This window comes from Trachypithecus francoisi, unplaced genomic scaffold (genome assembly GCF_009764315.1).
Source record: "Trachypithecus francoisi isolate TF-2019V2 unplaced genomic scaffold, Tfra_2.0 Lachesis_group3, whole genome shotgun sequence".
Classification (NCBI taxonomy): Eukaryota; Metazoa; Chordata; class Mammalia; order Primates; family Cercopithecidae; genus Trachypithecus; species Trachypithecus francoisi.
In genome coordinates this window covers 29,805,543-29,826,087 of record NW_022681468.1, presented here as the reverse complement: position 1 = coordinate 29,826,087, position 20,545 = coordinate 29,805,543, and the positions used below count along the sequence as shown (strand labels likewise).

The 20,545-nt window shown below is 43.3% G+C and overlaps 2 protein-coding genes across 5 annotated transcripts in view; one reads left to right on the top strand and one right to left on the bottom strand.

The window, feature by feature from the left end:
• TMED8 (transmembrane p24 trafficking protein family member 8) overlaps positions 1 to 5,505 on the bottom strand; it is a 55,850-nt gene extending 50,345 nt beyond the window's left edge. The window contains exon 1 of one of the 2 annotated variants that reach the window (XM_033187291.1): positions 5,169 to 5,505. In XM_033187291.1, the coding sequence (XP_033043182.1) occupies positions 5,169 to 5,286 (118 nt within the window). In that variant the 5' untranslated portion in view covers positions 5,287 to 5,505. The remainder of the gene's footprint in view (positions 1 to 5,168) is intronic. The other variant, XM_033187290.1, reaches the window with a different exon arrangement.
• Positions 5,372 to 20,545, top strand: SAMD15 (sterile alpha motif domain containing 15). 3 transcript variants are annotated; one of them, XM_033187279.1, is made up of 4 exons: positions 5,372 to 7,330; positions 8,582 to 8,680; positions 14,460 to 14,530; positions 20,257 to 20,545. In XM_033187279.1, the coding sequence occupies exons 1-4, from the start codon at positions 5,651 to 5,653 to the stop codon at positions 20,354 to 20,356; spliced, it is 1,950 nt and encodes a 649-aa protein (XP_033043170.1). In that variant the 5' UTR covers positions 5,372 to 5,650; the 3' UTR covers positions 20,357 to 20,545. The 3 variants fall into 3 exon arrangements, with proteins under 3 accessions (XP_033043170.1, XP_033043171.1, XP_033043169.1); XM_033187280.1 differs by lacking the exon at positions 20,257 to 20,545 and adding an exon at positions 14,289 to 14,343 and having other exon boundaries at positions 14,460 to 14,531; XM_033187278.1 differs by lacking the exon at positions 14,460 to 14,530.

Genomic DNA, 20,545 nt, shown 5'->3' with positions numbered 1-20,545 from the left:
CAGTGAGAGAGAATTATGAGCACAGCCTTTTAGGATTCCTGAAGTTATTCAGTGAAATTTAAGCCACTATGAAGAAGAAAAAGCCACTTTTCCTATAGTATAGCTTTTATTATATTAGCCAAAGATAAGCCAATTCTGAAAGTATTCCTAGAAGAGATCTGAGAAAGCAGGCCAGACTTTGCAAATTTAGATGGTATGTGGGGAAATGTTTTTTATTTTTAAAAATATGTATTCTAGTATATATTAAGAAAAATGGATACATCAAACTAGTAGTATCATAAGAATTATTTAGAATGAAACTTTTAAGTGTCAATTAAAATGTCAATTAAATGTCAATGTCAAGAAAAAACAGTAAATAACTAATACTGTAACGGTATTCTCTAGTGTGGCAAAGTCATTACCATGGTTCCTCAGTGGCCAAAATCTCGGAAACAATGAACGAAGGAGGGAAAATGGAGGCTTAACAATAATGTAATTTATCATTGATGGCCACTAAAGCAAAGGTGAAAGAGAAAAAAGGAACTTCCTTAAAATAACTTATTTATATTTGACAATTTTTAAATGTGCATTTTCTTTCTATATTACCAAAGGGTCTGGTTTCAGACATTCTGATCATGCTAGGGATTCAAACTTACTGTGTACTTCGTACTTTCCCTACAAGGAGAACCAAAAAGCAGGTTTTTTTCAAAAGCATTTGAATATCAGGTCAGGGTTCTTTAGAACAGGCCTCAGAGGATTTCCCCCTCAGTAAACAGGCTGCAAAGAGATAATTAGCCTGTCATTTTAGATTCCAGTGCAGAGGAACTAAAAGCAGGCTATGTGGTTACAGACTCAAGAGGCTTAAATGAAAACAAATTAAGTGAGCTTATGTTCCAACCAAATCTAATGACCATGTGATCCAATTTCTCTTTAGCTCTTGAGTGGGGACATGCTCCTGAGTGGTCACTCAGATTGTGCACCTTTGTTATACTGTTTAGACTGAATCACGACATGATTAATCAACTCTCTGACTAATCGCCTATCTGGACACTAAAAACACAACGACTAAGAAAAAGAAAGCCACAGGCAGAGAAAATGTTAACGTTTTGACATAAAACCACAATAGAAAACCAAAAAACATCAAGGCTGTTTGTCATAGACTCCCAATTATTCTTACCATTCAACATGGTAGCCACCAAATTTTGAACTTTAATTCACGTAAATTGAAACAGAATTTTTTTTTTTTTTTTTTTGGAGACAGAGTCTCCCTCTGTCGCCCAGGTTGGACTGCAGTGGTACTATCTCGGCTCATTGCAACCTCCGCCTCCCGGGTTCAAGCGATTTTCCTGCCTCAGTCTCCTGAGTAGCTGGGACAGATATGAAATATTTTCATCACTGCAAAAAGACTTATTGTAATATTCTAACTCCTAACTTAGAACCATGAACCAGTCTACCTGACCTGTTTCCATCCTCAGCATCTAAATGGATTGATAGCTCTGGGGGACATACACACCAAACTAAGTTCTACTGCTGACTTCAGGATCACTATAGAGCTTTATTTTCCTTTAAACTTTAAAAACCAAAAACAAAAAAACCCTGCCTTTAAGTGATGCAACAAGTATGCCTCAGAGAGTTTCATAATTAAAGAACGATTCATCTCGCCTCTTGGGAACTGAAGAACCCAGGTGCCTCAAATAAAAGACTATTAAAAACAATTACAATGTATAAAACAATAAGAACACCATGACCACTGGAGAGCTTAGTTCATAAGAACATAAATCCTTTTCTTCCTTTTCACCAAAACCTCAGCTAACAAACATGAAGACACTCAATAGATATTCTCTGCAGAGAACACTTTTAAAAAATAAGTTATGGTTATTCTGGAGAATGACACATTCCTGCTTTGAAGGAATAAGATACACCGAAAAACCAAAACCCTTAATCCAGTAATACCTGATATGGCTTGGATGTTTGTCCCCTCCAAATCTCACACTGAAATGTGATTTCCAATGTTAGGTGAGGGCTGGTGGGAGGTGACTGGATAGTGGAGATGAATCCCTCATGAATGATTTGGCATCATTCTCTTGATGATAAGTGAGTTATCGCTCAGCTAGTTCACCTGAGATATGGTTGTTTAAAAGAGTCTGGAACCTCCTCTGGTCTCTCTCTCTCTCTCCTGACTCTCGCCATGTGAGGTACCTGTTCCCCCTTTCAGCATGACTGTAAGCTTCTTAAGGCCCTCACCAGAAACAGCTACCAACACCACACTTCCTGTACACCCTGCAATACCCTGAGCCAATTAAAACTCTTTTCTTATAAATTACTCAGTCTCAGGTATTCCAATGGACAAACAGAACACCTGAATATCCAATTCCATTTCTCACTGCTGTTTTCTCTCTGAGAGGGTGAGAGAAATCTCATTCAATTTCATTCTTTCTTAGAGCTCTATTGCTTACTCATTGTATCATTTTCTAGAGGAAGATGGCACAAGGATCCAATCAAACAAATTCCAAGTTTAAAGCAGTTTTTAGGGGTTTACTCCCAAGCCTCTGGTCCAGGCCAAATATAATATTTTCACACTGCTTTGGAAGCCCAGCTTAACTCTAACACAAGGTTCCCAAAAGCAGCACTACTGACATCTGGAGCCAGATGCCTCTTCGTAATGGGGATTGCCCTGCGCATTGCAAGATGTTTACCAAACATCCCTCGCCTATCCTCACTAGATGTCAGCAATAGCTGCAACCAGTTGTGACAAGCAAAGATGTTTCCAGACATTGCCATGCCCTGGGGATACAAAATTGCACCTGGTTGAGAACCACTGCTCTCAACTAAGGAACATTCTTGATTATCTCAACCCTAATTCTTCACATTCATTAGATGCTCATCCAAATCTCTGCGTATAGACTTTCTCTCACCATCAAACTCAGCAACTATTTGTGAAACCTCTAAAACACAACATCAAGGGCTCTAGATAAACAAGCAAGAGAGATTCCGTTCCTACCTTCAAGCAGGTTTCTTAAAGAATTGTAATAAAAGACGCCCAATTATATAATGTTTTGAATTGTTAATTGTTTCCCCCTGAAATGGACCTCTCACCTCATCAAACTGAAAACACCTTGAGGACAAAGACCATAACCTGTCTGTGAGTACCAATACTTGATTCATGGCCAATAAAAACAATCAATTATAGACTTCATCATAACAAGATGACAATTTCATATAGACAGTAAAAACTTGCGCTAACTCGAACAGATAAGTTAACCTTTCTCAGCGGTAGTTTGTTCCTCTGTAAAACAGGGAGAAAATGATTGTTGACATGACTACATCAGAAAATATAAGTAAATTTTTTTCCACCTCTGGCACAGAATAAGCATTCAATACCCGTAGGTTATCATTACTATTATTTTATTAGCAACGAATCCTACCTCAAGAGGAAGAGCTTGCTCTGGGCTACTATAATAAACTCCTACACATCTAAAAAAAAAACAAAACAAAAAAACTATCACCCTGCATTCTGAGGGTAAGAGGAAGGAAAGTAAGCATCTCTACCAATGTCCTGGGAGGAATTCAATACAGGAATGAATTAGATGTCTGGGGGGAAAAAAAACACTCATCTATCTAAAACGCGTGGGTATGTTTGCCATAAACACATGAGAACCTAAAGGGGAAGTAAAAACATGCCTTTTTAAATAAATACTGGCGCATGCAAGGGACAAGTGTTGCAAGACTTACACACCTTTCTGTTTATTTGCTTAGTCTTTTAGAAATTATGCTTAGAATTTCTACTGCTATAATGTTAAATACATGCCAGTGATTTTGAATTTAATACAAAGCAGAGTTCGTAAGAAAAAAAGGCAAATTTTGTTAGATGCTTTAAAGTAAGAGAATATAAAGCCATGGGAAAGAGCTGGGTGAGTTGTGTGTGTTTGAGTAAAGCAGCATTATGAGGGAAGATACTTGGGATCGGAGTAGAAGAGAGAAAAAGGCACCATGTTGGAAGCCATACATCCAGAAACACCTCTGGCAGCACAGGAAGTTCAACTGAACAAAAAGAGACCTTACTGTCACAATGGATGAGACGAGTATAGTGTGTACCATGGGCTCCACACCAAATGCCTTAGACAAAGCGGCTCAAGTAATCCTCACAATAATCCTATGAGGCAGGTATTTTTTAGTAATCACATTTTACAGATGAGGAAACTGAGGTTTCAGACTCCAATCCAGGCACCCTGGCTCCACGGTAGTGCCTCAACCACTATACTTTATGGTATCTATTTTAATTTCAGACCTAGAAAATTAATTTATATTTGCTACTTAATAAGACCAGTTCTCTCCTCTCTATCCTTTCGTATTTCAAAAGAGCATCCTTTCAGTTGCATCGTGTGTGGTGTTCAGGAGGCTGAAAGAAGAAAGTGTGATGGATGGACTCTTTTGTCTTTGGACACTGAAATTATACACACGGAGGAACTCGCGTGGGTAGAAATGGAGACGTCCTGGACAAGAAGAGGACCAGGGTCTTGAGAATGAGGGAGGTCGCCCCAATTTTTAATTCCTGCTCTTGCTTTGGCTACTGTGTTCAATCAAAAGACCCCAAAGACTACCTATTTCAACTCTGCTTTTCATTTTTGCCACTCTGAGCGATGGAGAGGATGGCAGCAAGGCCAGGGGGCCTATGTGCAGGGAGGCTAGGGCGAAGTGGGCTTCTGGCAGAGGAAGGCAAGGCTGCCAACTCGGATGGGGGCAGAGAGGCGCGTGAGAAGGCTGGGACAGAGGACTGAGGTGGGGATCGGGTGGGGAGCCAGAAGCAGGGGGCGGCGAGGCCAGTAGGGTTCGGGTCGGCAGTCTGAATGTGATCAGCAGATGGAGGTGGGACCCGAATCCCGGCTGAAGCTGAAACTGAAGCTGAAGAGACGCCAGGGCCAGAGCCACCCTGTCACTATCATTTGGGCAGATCTCAGAAAGGAAGCGGGGCAGGAATCAAGGCATTTCGAAACAGGAGCAGAGAATAACCTCGAGCCCTGGGCCCGGGTGGTGGCAGCGGCGGGGAAGGGGCCCCGCGCGCGAAGGGGCTGCCGAGATGGGTCCGCTCCGCGGGGAAGCCCAGGACAGAGCGCGGCGGAGGCTCGCGCCGTGGCGCGGGGCCCTGAGGCCGGGCAGCACCCACCCGCCAGCGCCCCGGCCTTGCGTACCTGAGGCGGCCGCCTGGCTCCCCTCCACTCCCTGGCAGTCCCCGACGCCGCCAGCCGACCCTCGGCGGGCTGTGGGGCTCCAGAAGCCCGGCCCCTCAGCCGCCTGCAGGTCAGACATCTCCAGCCCGCGCACGGAGCTCTCCTCTGCCAGCCGCGAGTGGCTCCGGAAACAGCCGAAGGCCGAGCGAGCGCCGGGCACAGCCGAGCGCAGCCTGCAGGCCGGAAGAAGCGGTGCGGCGGCCGCTTGAAAACCTAGCGGTCCCAGGGGCGGCCGCAGTAGCTCCGGCCCGCGGAGGCTGGCGATGCGGCCACGGGGAAGGTTACCGCGTGCTTCTGTTGCCGATTTTTAAAGTCAGGGATTGAAAGAACAAACAAAACCTGGGGAAGAGTCAGGAATACACTGCCGGAAATCGTGGTATCCATAGAGACGCTATCGGAAGTTGGGGTTGCTAGGAAGCCGCGGCGCGTCCGCTAAGCTGCAAATGGCTGAAGTCCCGGAGGATTACGATTCCGGCCCAGATGAAGATGGAGAGCTGGAGTCTGAGAGGCCTGAACTGCCTGAACTTAATAAATCATATGAAAATGCCGAACGAGACACCATGGCAGAGGCAGACTCGAAGCTACCGTCAGAGATTTATCATGAGCCACAGCCAGAGACCGAGGAAGAGGACTTCAGAGAGGGGGGGCCAAGGAGTGCTAAGAACGTGCAGCTGAAACCTGGCGGGACGTCCCTGGAAGGAATTGCCAAAGAGTCCAAGAGAGACGTACCAAGCGAAACTGAACCAGGGATTCCCCAAGAGGTAAAGTCGGAAAGAGAGATGGGAGAGTTTTTCAAAGATTTGGAGGCCCCTGTGGATGAAACGCATGAAGAGTCAGACCTAGAGCCACCAGAGGAGGCTAAACTAAATGTTACAGAGGATGTGTTCCTAGAGTCAGCTATGGAAACAGATCCAGTGCCACCAACGGAAACCATATCTGAAGTTTCAGGGGCCACAGTCAGAGAGATACATTTAGAATTACTAGAGGAAGGGGCTGAACTGGGGTTTCCAGAGGAATCACTTAGAGTGCAACATGAAGAGACAGTTGTAGAGCCTCCAGAGCAGACCAAACCAGATTTTCCAAGTGAGAAACCAGGAGAATCACTTGAAGAGACAGATCTTCCGCTACCAAAGATGACCAAACCAGAGATTCCAGAGGAGACACAAAGAGAGTCAACTGAGAAGAAAAGGACAGAGCCACCTGAGCAAGCTAGACCAGAATTGCCAGAGAAGGAACCAAGAAAGTCTAGTGAGGAGGCAGGTCTAGAGCCTCCAGAAGAGACTCAACCAGAGGTTCCAGAGGAGATGCAAAGAAAGGCAACTGAGGAGAAAGGAACAGAACTACCTGAGCGGACTAAACCAGACCTTCCAGACCACAAGTCAAGAAAGTCTACTGATGGGAACGTCCCTGAGCCGCTAGAAGAGATCAAATTAGAGTTTCCCGAGGAAGAATCAAGAAAACCAAATGAGGAAACAATTCTAGAACAATCAGAAATGATGAAACCAGAAAGTCCAGAAGAGATAAGAAAATCAAATGAGGAAAAAAATCCACAACCACCAGAGGAGACTGGTCTAGTGCTACCACAGGATATCAACCCACAAGTTGAAGAGAAAACACAAACAAAGCCAACTGAGGAGGAAAATCTAGAGTTACCAGATGAAACCAAACCAAGAAAGACACATTTAGAATTTTCCAAGGAAGACAGGCCAGAACCAATCAAGTCTAAGTATTCTGTAGGAAAGGATGAGCTAGAGCTCTGTGAGCCTAAAAGAGGAAAGTGGTCACTAAGTGACGAATTTAAAAAAGAATACTACGCGTTAGGATCTATCAGAGAAAGTGAAGAATCAATTGGTACACATTACGAGTTTTCACAACCACTCCAAAAATCGCTTGATGTCAGTGAAGTATGCTCATACTCAGATCCCTCAGAGTCTCTGACAGAATTAAGCAAGTTCGTTCATGAAAAGGAAGTTGTAGATTTGTCCCAAGACTTGAAGGAACTGGTCTCTGAAGATGATGAAACCCAGTCAAAACAAGGGACTGAGTTACAATTTGAGCATCTTAATTGGGATCTAGAGAAAGTTGCAGAGTGGATTAGCCAGCTAGGCTTCCCTCAATACAAGGTATACAAAAATAAGATTTTTTGAAATCACATGCTTTCATCTGTCTACCTCTTATTCCTTCTAACCTGGCTTGAGCTCTTACCTCTTTACGGGAAGGAGTATCAAAAAGTCCTGGACTGTGGTAGAGGTAACTTGGATTTTAATTTTGGCCTTGCCACTGATGTATATTTGTATTTTGGGAGAGGAAGGGAGGGTCACATCTGTTTGTTTTTCCTCTTCCAGTGATTACACTTCTCTGCAATCCTTGAATAAAAGACCGAGAAGAATATATAGACCTCCTTTCTTTTTCTTTTTCTTTTTTTTTTTTTGAGACAGAGTCTTACTCTGTCGCCCAGGCTGGAGTGCAGTGGTGCGATCTCGGTTTACTGCAAGCTCCACCTCCCCTGGATTCATGCCATTCTCCTGCTCAGTACCTCCCGAGTAGCTGGAACTACAGGCACCCGCCACCATGCCCGGCTAATTTTTTGTATTTTTAGTAGAGACGGGGTTTCACTGTGTTAGCCTGGATGGTCTCGATCTCCTGACCTCATGATCCACCAGCCTCAGCCTCCCCAAGTGCTGGGATTACAGGCGTGGGCCACTGTGCCCCGCCTTACACCTCCTTTCATGGAAAACTGTATTTTTAAGTAGATTTTGTTCAAGGTAGGCTTTTTAGTACTTTATCAAGTTGTTTTAGTGGCAGCTCCCTTACTTTGAATTTGTGCTATTACTCTTTAAAGTGCCGGCCCCAAATAATGTCACATGTATCACGAGCACATAAGTGTATTAATTCAAGTTAGCCAGTTAACCAAAAATAGTTTTAATAAAAAGACAGTGTAAACCTTTTATTTCACTGATGCCAACTAGGTTTAAGGCTACCACAAAACAATACAAGATCTGAAACCTTTTGTACCTACTATACTTACAAATGTAATTGAGACATGAAGAAGCACTGGTTGTACCATGCCAAAAGAAAGGTTAAAGAGCAGTGTAAAATTTAATAAAGAGCTTACATGGACAAATTGTGCCATTATTGGGATAGAAAATAAATTTAAGCTATTCAGGAGGCTCGGGCAGGAGGACTGCTTGAGCCCAGGACTTCTGCACTCCAGCCTGGATGACAGAGCAAGACCCTGTCTCTAAAAAAAGAAAAGAAAAAATATTTTTTTCTCAGGATAGAACAAACATGATTTCTTCCCTTCCTCCCCCTTCCCCGCCTTTCTTCCTTCTATTTGCAGTGCATTTTTTTAAGTGATGTCCTTGTATTGACAGGAATGTTTTATCACAAACTTCATCAGTGGCCGAAAACTCATTCACGTCAACTGCTCAAACCTCCCTCAGATGGGGATAACAAACTTTGAGGACATGAAGGTGAGTTGTGTCCAAAGTTTCCCTACAGAGCACTGTAACAGTGCCACCATCTGTCTCAAACCAACCTTTTTTGCCTCCAGCCTGGCCTCCCATTTCTGTCAGTGGTGTCATCATAATTCCAGTCCCTTAGGTTCACAGCAGTTGCCTCCTCTTTGATCCCCATAAATATTCCAAGAACTGTCCATTGCTCCTGTGGCACTTAGACCATCTGGCTTTCTTCTTTCCTACTTTTCAAACCTTATGGCCTCATGCCTAGAACACCGCAGTGGCCTCCTGCTTTTAGCCTTTCTCCGTGGGCCCTTTGGATTCAAGGGCCCTGCTTTTATGCTCTCACTTTCCACCTACTTATGTACTATTCAGAAACCTTCTTTGGATCCCTTCTGCTTACCAAGATAGTCTCAGCTCCCTAGTTTAGAATTTAAGGCCCTCCACAAGTTCTTTCCCCTACCACTCCTCCACATGAATTTTGTGCTCCAGCCTACCACCAGGTCTAACTCACACCTTCGCAAACCTGCCTGATGCATTCTTCTCTCTATGTCTTTGCTCAGTTCCCCCATCCTCTGTATTACTAATATGAATCTTAATCATCCTTCAAGACCAATTCCTCATTTGCATCTCCCCAAGAAGTCTTTCGTAATATTCCCAGCCCACAGTAGCCCCCATCCCGAGTTCTCATGACATTTCGTGTCTCTGACACCCATTTGGCACTTATATAACACCATATGTATTTTGCCTGCTTTGCTGCCTAACTTTGAAACAAGCTACATTAACCACTCTGAGCCTCAATTTTCTAAAATCTCCAGCACCAACAGTTCATGATTATACTCCTTTGCATAACAGTACCCTCCATTTGTAGTGCTTTGCAATTTACAAAGCATCCCAAACAATCTCACGGGTAACTTCTCCTTTAGCACCCCACCCCAATAACCCTCCAAGAATGAACAGTTCTTGGCATAACCATGGTTTCTCTCAGCACACCCATGCCCAGAAATGCTCCACCTCAGTGGTTTCCAAACTTGGGTCGTCTTCAGAATCAAATGAGATTTTTTGAAAAAGATACATTCCTAGCCTTCATCCTGCAGAAATTTGGATCCATTAGGGCTGGGTAGGCCCTGGAATCTCTTCCCTAGATGACTCTTCAACTGGCTTTGTAACCTTGTAATTCCATAAGTCATATGGTTAGAAATAAGAAAACTACACTTGTGAATACCCGAGTCCTTTTTTTTTTTTTTTTTTTTTTTTTTTTTTTGTTGAGACGGAGTTTCGCTCTGTCGCCCAGGCTGGAGTGCAGTGGCCGGATCTCAGCTCACTGCAAGCTCCGCCTCCCGGTTTACGCCATTCTCCTGCCTCAGCCTCCCGAGTAGCTGGGACTACAGGCGCCCGCCACCTCGCCCGGCTAGTTTTCTGTATTTTTTTTAGTAGAGACGGGGTTTCACCGTGTTAGCCAGGGTGGTCTTGATCTCCTGACCTCGTGATCCGCCCGTCTCGGCCTCCCAAAGTGCTGGGATTACAGGCTTGAGCCACCGCGCCCGGCCCCGAGTCCTTTTAGTAGCAACAAGATATAAGGAAGCTTTTTAAATTATTAAACATATAGTCCTAACTGAGCGTTTACTTTCTTGAATTCTGCTAATAGCTATCCTTTGCTGAGAGCTTACTGTGGCCTCTTATATGTATTATTTCACTAATTCTCATTTTATAGAAGAGAAAACGGGGGCCCTGAAAGGTGAAACAAGCTATTCAGATAATACAATTTTTCTGTTCTGTTTTGTTTTGGTTTTGTTTTTTGAGACAGGGTCTCGCTGTGTCACCCAGGCTGGAGTGCAGTGGTGTGACCTTGGCTCACTTCAACCTCCACCTCCTGAGTTTAAGCAATTCTCCTGCCTCAGCCTCCCAAGTAGCTGGGACTATAGGTGTGCACCACCATGCCCAGCTAATTTTTTTTCTTGTTTTTTTTTTTGTTGTTGTTTTTTTGAGACAGAGTCTCGCTCTGTTGCCCTGTTGCCCAGGCTGGAGTGCCGTGGTACGATCTCAGCTTATTGCAACCTCTGCCTCCCAGGTTCAAGCGATTTTCTTGCCTCAGCCTCCCGAGTAGCTGGGACTACAGGTGCGTGCCACCATGCCCGGCTAATTTTTTGTATTTTTAATAGAGATGGGGTATCACCATGTTAGCCAGGATGGTCTTGATCTCTTGACTTCGTGATCTGCCTGCCTTGGCCTCTCAAAGTGCTGGGATGAGCCACTGTGCCTGGCTTAATTTTTTTATTTTTAATAGAGACAGGGTTTCATGATATTGGCCAGGCTGGTCTCAAACTCCTGACCTTAAGTGATCTGCCGGCCTTGGCCTCCCAAAAGTGCTGAGATTACAGGCGTGAGCCACTATGCCTGACTTATATTGAGATAATAAGTTTAACAGCCAGGATTTAAGTCCATCTTGTGTGACTTCCCAATCCATGTTCTATTTAAACCACTACACTGTGTTGCCTCTCCAAGTGCACATTTTTGTTACCATAAACTTCCATGTACTATAAACATTATGATGTGGAAATGATCATTTATTTATTTATTTATTAGACAGTCTTGCTCTATCACCCAGGCTGGAGTGCAGTGGCTCGATTTCAGCTCATGGCAACCTCCGCCTCCCAGGTTCAAATAATCCTCCTGCCTCAGCCTCCCAAGTAGCTGGGATTACAGGCACGTGCCACCATGTCTGGCTAATTTTTGTATTTTTAGTGGAGATAGGGTTTCACCATGTTGGCCATGCTGGTCTTGACCTCCTGACCTCAGGTGATCCACCCACCTAGGCCTCCCAAAGTGCTGGGATTATAGGCATGAGCCACCATGCCCGGCCTGGATCATTTATTATATATTTGTATTTCCAACCATGCCCTCACTTAACTACCAACTACTGCCAGATAAATATTATGTTCTTTTCATGTTCAAAGATGATACAGCTGTGTTTATGAACTCTAAGTTCTACTTAAGGTATAATGAATTTTCTAGATAAAAATAAGGAACAGGCTGCTCTGCCTATGGAGCAGCCATAGTCCTTGACTTTCTTAATAAACTTGCTTTCACTTAAAAGTAATAATAAGGAACAGAATTAGCAAAATAGTAACCTGTCAAATTCCTGGAACATTTAAGTACCAAGAATTTCAGCTTTTTATCATAAGAAGGCATTTTTAAGAGTCAGACAATTCATTCAGCTCCATTGGCTTTCTAATTCCAAAAGTACAATATCAACATGCAATAATAAAAATTCTAATTATGCTTTTTCTTATCTTGCAAGACACGAGAGGTTTTAAAAATCTTCTGAAATCCTCAAGAGTAAATGACGAACCCAGTGGTCTGTCCTTAGATCTAAGAAATTTGAATAAGTCAACTTTGAGATACTTATTATCACAGTCACCTCAGACAAATGTGGCCTTCCCTTGAGGTCACTAGAGTAACATAAAGACCAAGACATTCAAAGTATGTTAGATAAGCTTTGCTTGACACGCAGACCCATATGAAAAAGCTGATTATGGCCGGGCCTGGTGGCCCACGCCTGTAATCCCAGCACTTTGGGAGGCCAAGGCAGGTGGATCACCTGAGGTCAGAAGTTCGCCTGGCCAACATGGCGAAACTTCTTCTCTACTCAAAATACAAAATACAAAAATTAGCTAGGCATGTTGCGTGCCTGTAGTCCTAGCTACTCGGAAGGCTGAGGCAGGAGAATAGCTTGAACCCGGGAGGCGGAGTATGTTATAGTGAGCTGAGATCGTGCTCTCCATGAACTGCATTCCAGCCTGGGTGACAGCGAGACTCAATCTCAAAAACAAACAAAAAACTGATTATGCTCTAAGACATGTAACTTCTAGGAGGTCATACATGAACTCAAGTATGCTGTAGCTATCTTCCTTACTGATATAGAAAGCTTTTAAAATGTCTCCGTTGTACTTATAGCACCTAGTACACCCACAATTTATCCCATAACAACATTTAAATAGTATAGTTATCTTTTTCATGCTGACTCTCCCATATCATCATTTATGGACTTTTGGGAGAATAGAAGGAAGGAAGAAAAAGCAGATTGCTTGAGAGTATGGAATTCTGGACATGCTGCTAAGAATTTGAACAACATTGCCACTGTGCACCTCCTATACAAGCCTTGCAGCTAATTTATGGCCATTTTCTGTTACCTTCAAAGCCCGCATTTACTTCCTTAATTTTTGAATTACTCATGCTTCACCTGCAGAAATAACTTACTTGTCCCTTTGTCCTTAGTGCAACATATTAAGATGACCAGAGAAGAGCAAAATATGTGTGTGAGACTGGTGAGGACTGCAGGAGAAAAGAAGCACTAATTCTCCTTTCCCCGCCAGCCAAGGAAGCGCTTGAATCCACTGTCCTGTCTTTCCCATTCGTAGTGATACGTTTAGCTTGGTAAAAGGAGAGAGAAAGTCAATATCAGTTATTCTAAGGACAAGCTAGACAAGCTAGCATTACACTTGCTTCATTTTTCTCTTAGAAAATAATTCTTGGCCGGGCGCGGTGGCTCAAGCCTGTAATCCCAGCGCTTTGGGAGGCCGAGACGGGCGGATCACGAGGTCAGGAGATCGAGACCATCCTGGCTAACACGGTGAAACCCCGTCTCTACTAAAATATACAAAAAATTAGCCGGGCGAGATGGCGGGCGCCTGTAGTCCCAGCTACTCGGGAGGCTGAGGCGAGAGAATGGCGTAAACCCGGGAGGCGGAGCTTGCAGTGAGCTGAGATCCGGCCACTGCACTCCAGCCTGGGCGACAGAGCGAGACTCCGTCTCAAAAAAAAAAAAAGAAAATAATTCTTAAAATATTTTAACTATTCACTGTATCAGATGAACAAAAGAATTTTGTGATAAATATCTGAAGAACCTTGATGAGTTACTTATTCCTGTTGTATGCATGATTTTATAGTATAAGGTATAGCCTTATATGCTTTACAATATCTCAACAGTTTTACTAGCATTGTTGCAAACTATTTAAATAGCACAGATTCATAACAACCAGTCAGCAGTTGAGTATCATTAGACAAAATTTTTTCTTTTTAAAAATCCTTTTAATTTTCAAATAATTTCAGTGTTACAGAAGAGTTACAAAGATAGTACAGAGAATTCTGGTTTTTTTTTTTTTTTTTTTTTTGAGACAGAGTCTTGCACTGTTGCCCAGGCTGGAGTGCAATGGCATGATCTCGGCTCACCACAACCTCCGCCTCCCAGGTTCAAGCGATTCTTCTGCCTCAGCCTCCCTAGTAGCTGGGATTACAGGTGCCCGCCACCACGCCTGGCTAATTTTTTATATTTTTAATGGAGACATTAAACACTACGTTGGCTAGGCTGGTCTTGAACTCCTGACATTGTGATCCGCCCACCTCGGCCTCCCAAAGTGCTGGGATTACAGGCGTGAGCCACCACACCCAGCTGAATTCTGGTATACTCTTAACCCAGTTTCCTCTATGTTAACATCTTAGTTAACAATAGTACATTTATCAAAGCTAATAAATTAATATCAGTATTATTAGTATTATTAAACTATAGACGTTATTCAGATTTCTGCAGATTTCCCACTGATAAATGGTTTTTTTGTTCCAGTATCTAATCCAGGATTTGCACTTAGCTGTCATATTTCCTGGGTCTCCTCCAAAAGGTAGCAGTTTTTTTATTTTTGACTTTCATGACCTTGACACTTTTCTTGAAGAGTAGTGATCAAGTATTTTGTAAATTTCCCTCAATTTTACCTTGTCTCATCTTTCCTATTATTAGACTGAAGTTATGGATTTGGGTGAAACCAGTCACAGAGGTGATGAGCCCCTCCCATCTCATCATATCAGGAGGTACATGATAGCAACATGATTTACTGCTAGAAACATTACCCTCATCACTTGGTTAAGGTGCTGTCTGTCAGGTTTCCTCATTATAAAGTTACTGTGTTTCCCTTTACAAATTCTGCTCATTTTTTTTTGAGATGGAGTCTCACTCTGTCACCCAGGCTGGAGTACAATGGCGCGATCTTGGCTCACTGCAACCTCCGCCTCCCAAGTTCAAGCAGTTCTGCCCCGGCCTCCCAAGTAGCTGTGATTACAGGTGCCCACCACTGCACCTGGCCAATTTTTTTGTATTTTTAGTAGAGACAGGGTTTCGCCATGTTGGCCAGGCTGGTTTCAAACTCCTGATCTCAGGTGATCCGCCCGCCTTGGCCTCCCAAAGTGTTGGGATTATACCCCCTTGCCTGTTTATAACTACTTTTTCTGACATTGAGAAACTTGGCTCTCCTTATATGTAAATATATTTCCCTGTGAAAAACAGATTTACCAAATAGAGTTCAGTGTTTGTGTACAACTGTTTCTGTCTTTAGCCTTACAGTATCTAGACAGAGCACTGTTTTCTTAAAGTTACAGGTCAGCTCCTTTCCTCCCCACCCCCTTCAGTGAGATTATGTCTTACTCTATAATACAGTCAGATTCATTTGTCCACAGCCTTTACTCCATTCCAACATCCTGGATTTTTTTTTTTTTTTTAGGCACGGTCTTGCTTGGTCACCTAGGATGGCATGCAGTGGTGCAATTTCAGCTCATTGCAACCTCCACCTCCTGGGCTCAAATAATCCTCCCACTTCAGCCTCCCGGGTAGCTGGGACATGCCACCACACCTGTCTAACTTTTTGTACTTTTTTGAGGGGGTAGAGATGGGGTTTTGCCATGTTGCCCAGGCTGGTCTTAAACTCCTGCGCTCAAGCAATCCATCTGCTTTGGCCTCTCAAAGTGCTGGGATTACAGGCATGAGCCACTGTACCCGTCCTCACTTCTTGGCTTTTTAAAAGTTTGCATGCAGTAAAACCATTATTTGTTGTGTGTAATTCTGTGGGTTTTGACAAATGCATACAGTCATGTATCCACCACCAAAGAACCATACAGAACAATTCTGTTACTCTAGAATTTCCCTCTGTGGTCAGCCCATCTCTCTACCCTAATCCCCAATATGTTTTGGATGTCACATAAGTGGAATCAAATAATGCATATTCTTTGGGTCTGGTTTCCTTCCCTTAGCAAAATGCGTTTAAGATTAATCCATGTTGTTAGATGAATCAACAAGCAGATTTTAAGGAGACTATACATCTTCTTTAATAGTGCTGGTATAGGCTGGCTGCAGTGGCTCGGACTTGTAATCTTAGCTACTCCAGAGGCTGAGGTGGGAGGAATGCCTGAGCCCAGGAGTTTGAGGCTGCAGTGAGCTATGGTCATACCACTGCACTCCAGCCTGGGCAACAGAGGGAGACCTCATCTCTGAAATAATAAAAATAATAGTGGTATAGATGATTCATATTTTAACCACAACAATTATGTCTTTGTCCTTAGGTTTAGATCATATAAATTATAGGTTCCAATTATACAAATATGCATAGTTACATACTATGAGGTAATAAACAATACACAATAAATTGGTGATGAAGCGAAACCATCAGTAGCTTACAAATAAAAGAACAGCAGCTTTTGAAAACAATGATCAACATAAGTTACAGTGATAATATAGTAGTAATAATCTTCTTGAAAACTGCAGGCATTGCAGGTAACTGGTTGAGGCCATGTGAAGTAGGTGTTCTGCCATGATGCCACGCACTGAGTATAAGCTACCATATTAGAATGTAGAATTATGGGCCGGGCACGGTGGCTCACGCCTGTAATTCCAGCACTTTGGGAGGCCAAGGCGGGTGGATCACAAGGTCAGGAGATCGAGACCACCCTGGCGAACACGGTGAAACCCCGTCTCTACTAAAAATACAAAAAAAAAAAAAATTAGCCGGGCGTGGTGGCAGGCGCCTGTAGTCCCAGCTACTCGGGAGGCTGAGGCAGGAGAATGGCGTGACCCGGGAGGCGACAGAGCTTGCAGTGAGCGGAGATGGTGCCACTGCACTCCAGCCAGGGAGACAGAGCCAGACTCCATCTCAAAAAAAAAAGAATGTAGAATTACAAATCCTTAGAAAACTGATCATCCTCACAAATACCTATTTCCAATAATCCTTGCTAACTCAAGTAATTTACCAGTAAGTTGCTGTAAGTCTTAGGCAAAAATAAAGTCTACTACTTGTTGTTTGTTCATCAGAACTAAAGAGGCACAGTAGCTCACGGCTATAATCCCTGCACTTTGGGAGGCTGAGGTAGGAGGATCACTTGAGCCTAGGAAATTGAGACCAGCCTGGGCAATATAGTGAAACCCCAGCTCTATAAAAAATATTTTAAAAGCTAGCCAGGTGTGGTAGCACATGCTTGTAGTCCCAGCTACTCAGCACGCTGAGGTGGGAGGATCACTTGCGCTGAGGAGGTCAAGGCTGCAGTGAGCTATGATCGTGCCACTTCACACCAGCCTGAGTGACAGAGCAAGACCCTGTCTCAAAAAATAAAATAAAATAAAATAACTGAAGAAATAAATTGCAGTTTTAGTTCAATCTGTCACTTGTCAGAGGAACTTCTTGTTTCACTGATGAACTTCAAACACACTTAAAAATCACTGAATAGGAGGAGGGATAGTCAGATTGTATTTATTGATTTCAGTGCTGTGTAATGAATAGCTTTCTAACACTTTTTTATGAAATTATTTTTATTAAGAAACCCTAAGCACCAAGAGCCATAAAAAACCCATATCATTTGCTGTTATAGCCCACAAAGGGAATATGAGTAGATTATATATATACTCCCTCCCCAAAACAAAGAAAAATTCCAAAAACACATGAATGTGGCTGAGCGGCTGGCTCACACCTGTAATCTTAGCACTCTGGAGGCTGAGGTAGGAGGATCACTTAAATCCAGGAGTTTAAGACTAGCTGGGGAACATGGCAAAACCCCATCTCTACCAAAAACAAAAACAAACAAAAAAAAGCAGGGGTATGGTGTCATGCCTCTGTCGTCCCAGCTACTTGGGAGGCTGAGGCAGGAAAATGGCTTGAGTCTAGTTCAAGGCTACAGAGAGCTATGATCACACCACTGTGCTCCAGCCTGCGTGACACAGCAAGACCTACCTGTCTCGATAGATAAAGAATGTGTCGAGAACACTTTTAATTTCTGCATTACAATATTGTACAAGACGGTAGTGAACCCTCTCAGCCCACAGTGGGCACATAGCTCTTTTTGTTAATAATGTGTATATGACTGCAGTGTACCTCCTGGGAACACCATCTGTGAACCTCAGGGAATTTGTGAAATAACCGTTTCTGTTCGGGGCATTGGAAAGGAGAATCAGGGTACTTGCTTTGGCGGCACATATACCAAAAGAGAATCAGGGTGAGATGCTTACCAAACAAGGTGCACATGTAGAAGCATGCATCACAAACAAGAAGTCTTAGAAGCCACCTGTTCGTGTGTGTGTGTGTTTTTGTTTGCTTTTGGAGACAGGGTCTTGCTCTGTTAGCCAGGCTGCAGTGCAGTGGCATGATCATGGCTCCTCGTTGCAGCCTCAAAACTCCTGGGCTCAAAGGATCCTCCTACTTCAGCCTCCCAAGTAGCTAGGACTACAGGCATGCAACTTCACAACTGGCTTTTTTTTTTTTTTTTTTCCCTGTAGCAATTTGCTTTTGTTTGTTTGTTTGTTTGTTTGCTTTTTGAGATGGAATCTCTCTGCATCACCCAGGCTGGAGTGCAGTGGTGCGATCTCAGCTCACTGCAACCTCTGCCTCCCAGATTCAAGCGACTCTCCTGCCTCAACCTCCCGAGTAGCTGGGATTACAGGTGTGCGCCACCACACCCAGCTAATTTTTGTATTTTTAGTAGAGACAGGATTTTGCCATCTTGGCCAGGTTGGTCTCGAACTCCTGACCTCAGGTGATCCACCTGCCTCGGCCTCTCAAAGGCATGAGCCACCTCACCTGGCCTTTGTAGTAATTTGGATCTCAGTTCTTAGAAGCCCCAACTGATAAAGATCTCAATTAGAATTCTCACTGGACAACTCAGGAGACTGAGGCATGAGGATGGCTTGAACCCAGTTGTTCAAGGCTGTAGTACACTATAATTGTGCTTGTGCATATCCACTGCACTCTAGCCTGGGTAACACAGCAAGACCCCATCTCAAGAAAGAAAAAAAAACAAAAAAAAACCCACAATCCTTACCGGGAATGCCAAGGCAACTATACCCATAAACCATCTCTAGAGTCAACAAAACCAGTTCAAGATCTGAGAAACACGATATCTTGCCTATCTAAAAGGCACTGCTAATGGGCAGTTTTATATCAGGTGTAGCATTGTATGTGGCATGAACTTTACAGTCTTATAACTCTGACCAGTAGCTTTAAATTAAAAAAAAAAAAAAAAGTCCATCCCAAATACCCTTTGGCTGTGATCTAGCAGTAATTTCATGGACTTCTCATCCAGGGGCAGACTATGAATTCAAACAGTGGTGTTATAACTGACCTAGGATTAAAACTAGAATTTGAAAGGCAATCATGATATAAATATATATATATTTATATAGTGTTTAGTATTAAATATATGTATATATATTTATATAGTATTTATATAGCAACCATGCTCGGCTCTCAGTTATAATTTTTTTTCTTAGTTGCACATTAACTGAGCCCCTTATAGACAAGTTATTTAATAACCTTCCCAGAGATAGTCATGACTCCTAATCTGAACATATTATCTGCTCTTATGCTTGGTCAAATTGCTCAGCAAAAACAAAGAAATGAACCCATCTATGGCCATCTGATGCAAGGGCCTAGAAATATCTTAAATGGTACTTTGAAAAGGATAATAAATCATGTGATATTTAAGAAATTGGTTTTGGTAAGGTTAGGCTAGTAAGTCTGTGAATTTATTTTATTTCCCCATAGAAATAAGGAGTTGGTGGGGCGCGGTGGCTCACGCCTGTAATCCCAGCACTTTGGGAGGCCAAGGTGGGTGGATCACCTGAAGTCAAAAGTTCGAGACCAGCCTGGCCAACATGGTGAAACCCCATCTCTACTAAAAATACAAAAATTAGCCAGGCGTGGTGGTGCACGCCTGTAGTCCCAGCTACTCAGGAGGCTGAGGCAGGAGAATTGCTTGAACCCAGGAGGCAGAGCTTGCAGTGAGCCGAGATCGTGCCACTGCACTCCAGCCTGGGCGACAGAGCGAGACTCCATCTCAAAAAAAAAAAAAAAGAAAAGAAAGAAAGAAAGAAGGGGCTGGGCACGGTGGCTCAAGGCTGTAATCCCAGCACTTTGGGAGGCTGAGACGGGCGGATCACGAGGTCAGGAGATCGAGACTATCCTGGCTAACACAGTGAAACCCCATCTATACTAAAAAAATACAAAAAACTAGCCAGGCGAGGTGGCGGGTGCCTGTAGTCCCAGCCACTCGGGAGGCTGAGGCAGGAGAATGGCGTAAACCCGGGAGGCAGAGCTTGCAGTGAGCTGAGGTCCAGCCACTGCACTCCAGCCTGGGCGACAGAGTGAGACTCCGTCTCAAAAAAAAAAAAAAAAAAAAAAGAAGGAGTTCACATTCAAGAGGCTTAGAAAACTAAATAAACCTCCTTCTTTGAGCTGGTTGTGTTTTCAGGTTAGTCTAATTAAAAAATTATCCTTGCATTTCAGGCAATTTCTCGGCATATGCGGGAGCTCCTGGAAATTGAAGAGCCATTATTCAAACGCTCCATCAGCCTTCCCTGTAGGGATATTATCGGCTTGTATTTAGAGCGAAAAGGTCATACTGGGATAAAATCTGATTCCTTGACTTTATCTGAATTTGTCAAAGCAGCAGGATTACAGGATTATGCTCCAGAAATAACTGCCCCTGAAGAGAATGAGGAATTTCCTTGCACTGAACCATAGGAGAAAGCTGCTTCACAGAGCTTGAAAGATCAAACTAAATTACTTGCGGGAA

Excerpts from the sequence above, each read along its gene's own strand:
- SAMD15 (XM_033187278.1), top strand. The coding sequence starts at position 5,651 with ATGGCTGAAGTCCCGGAGGATTACGATTCCGGCCCAGATGAAGATGGA. Across the intron at positions 7,331-8,581 it reads TAGGCTTCCCTCAATACAAG|GAATGTTTTATCACAAACTT; the intron begins GTATACAAAAAT and ends TTGTATTGACAG. Across the intron at positions 8,681-20,256 it reads CAAACTTTGAGGACATGAAG|GCAATTTCTCGGCATATGCG; the intron begins GTGAGTTGTGTC and ends CTTGCATTTCAG.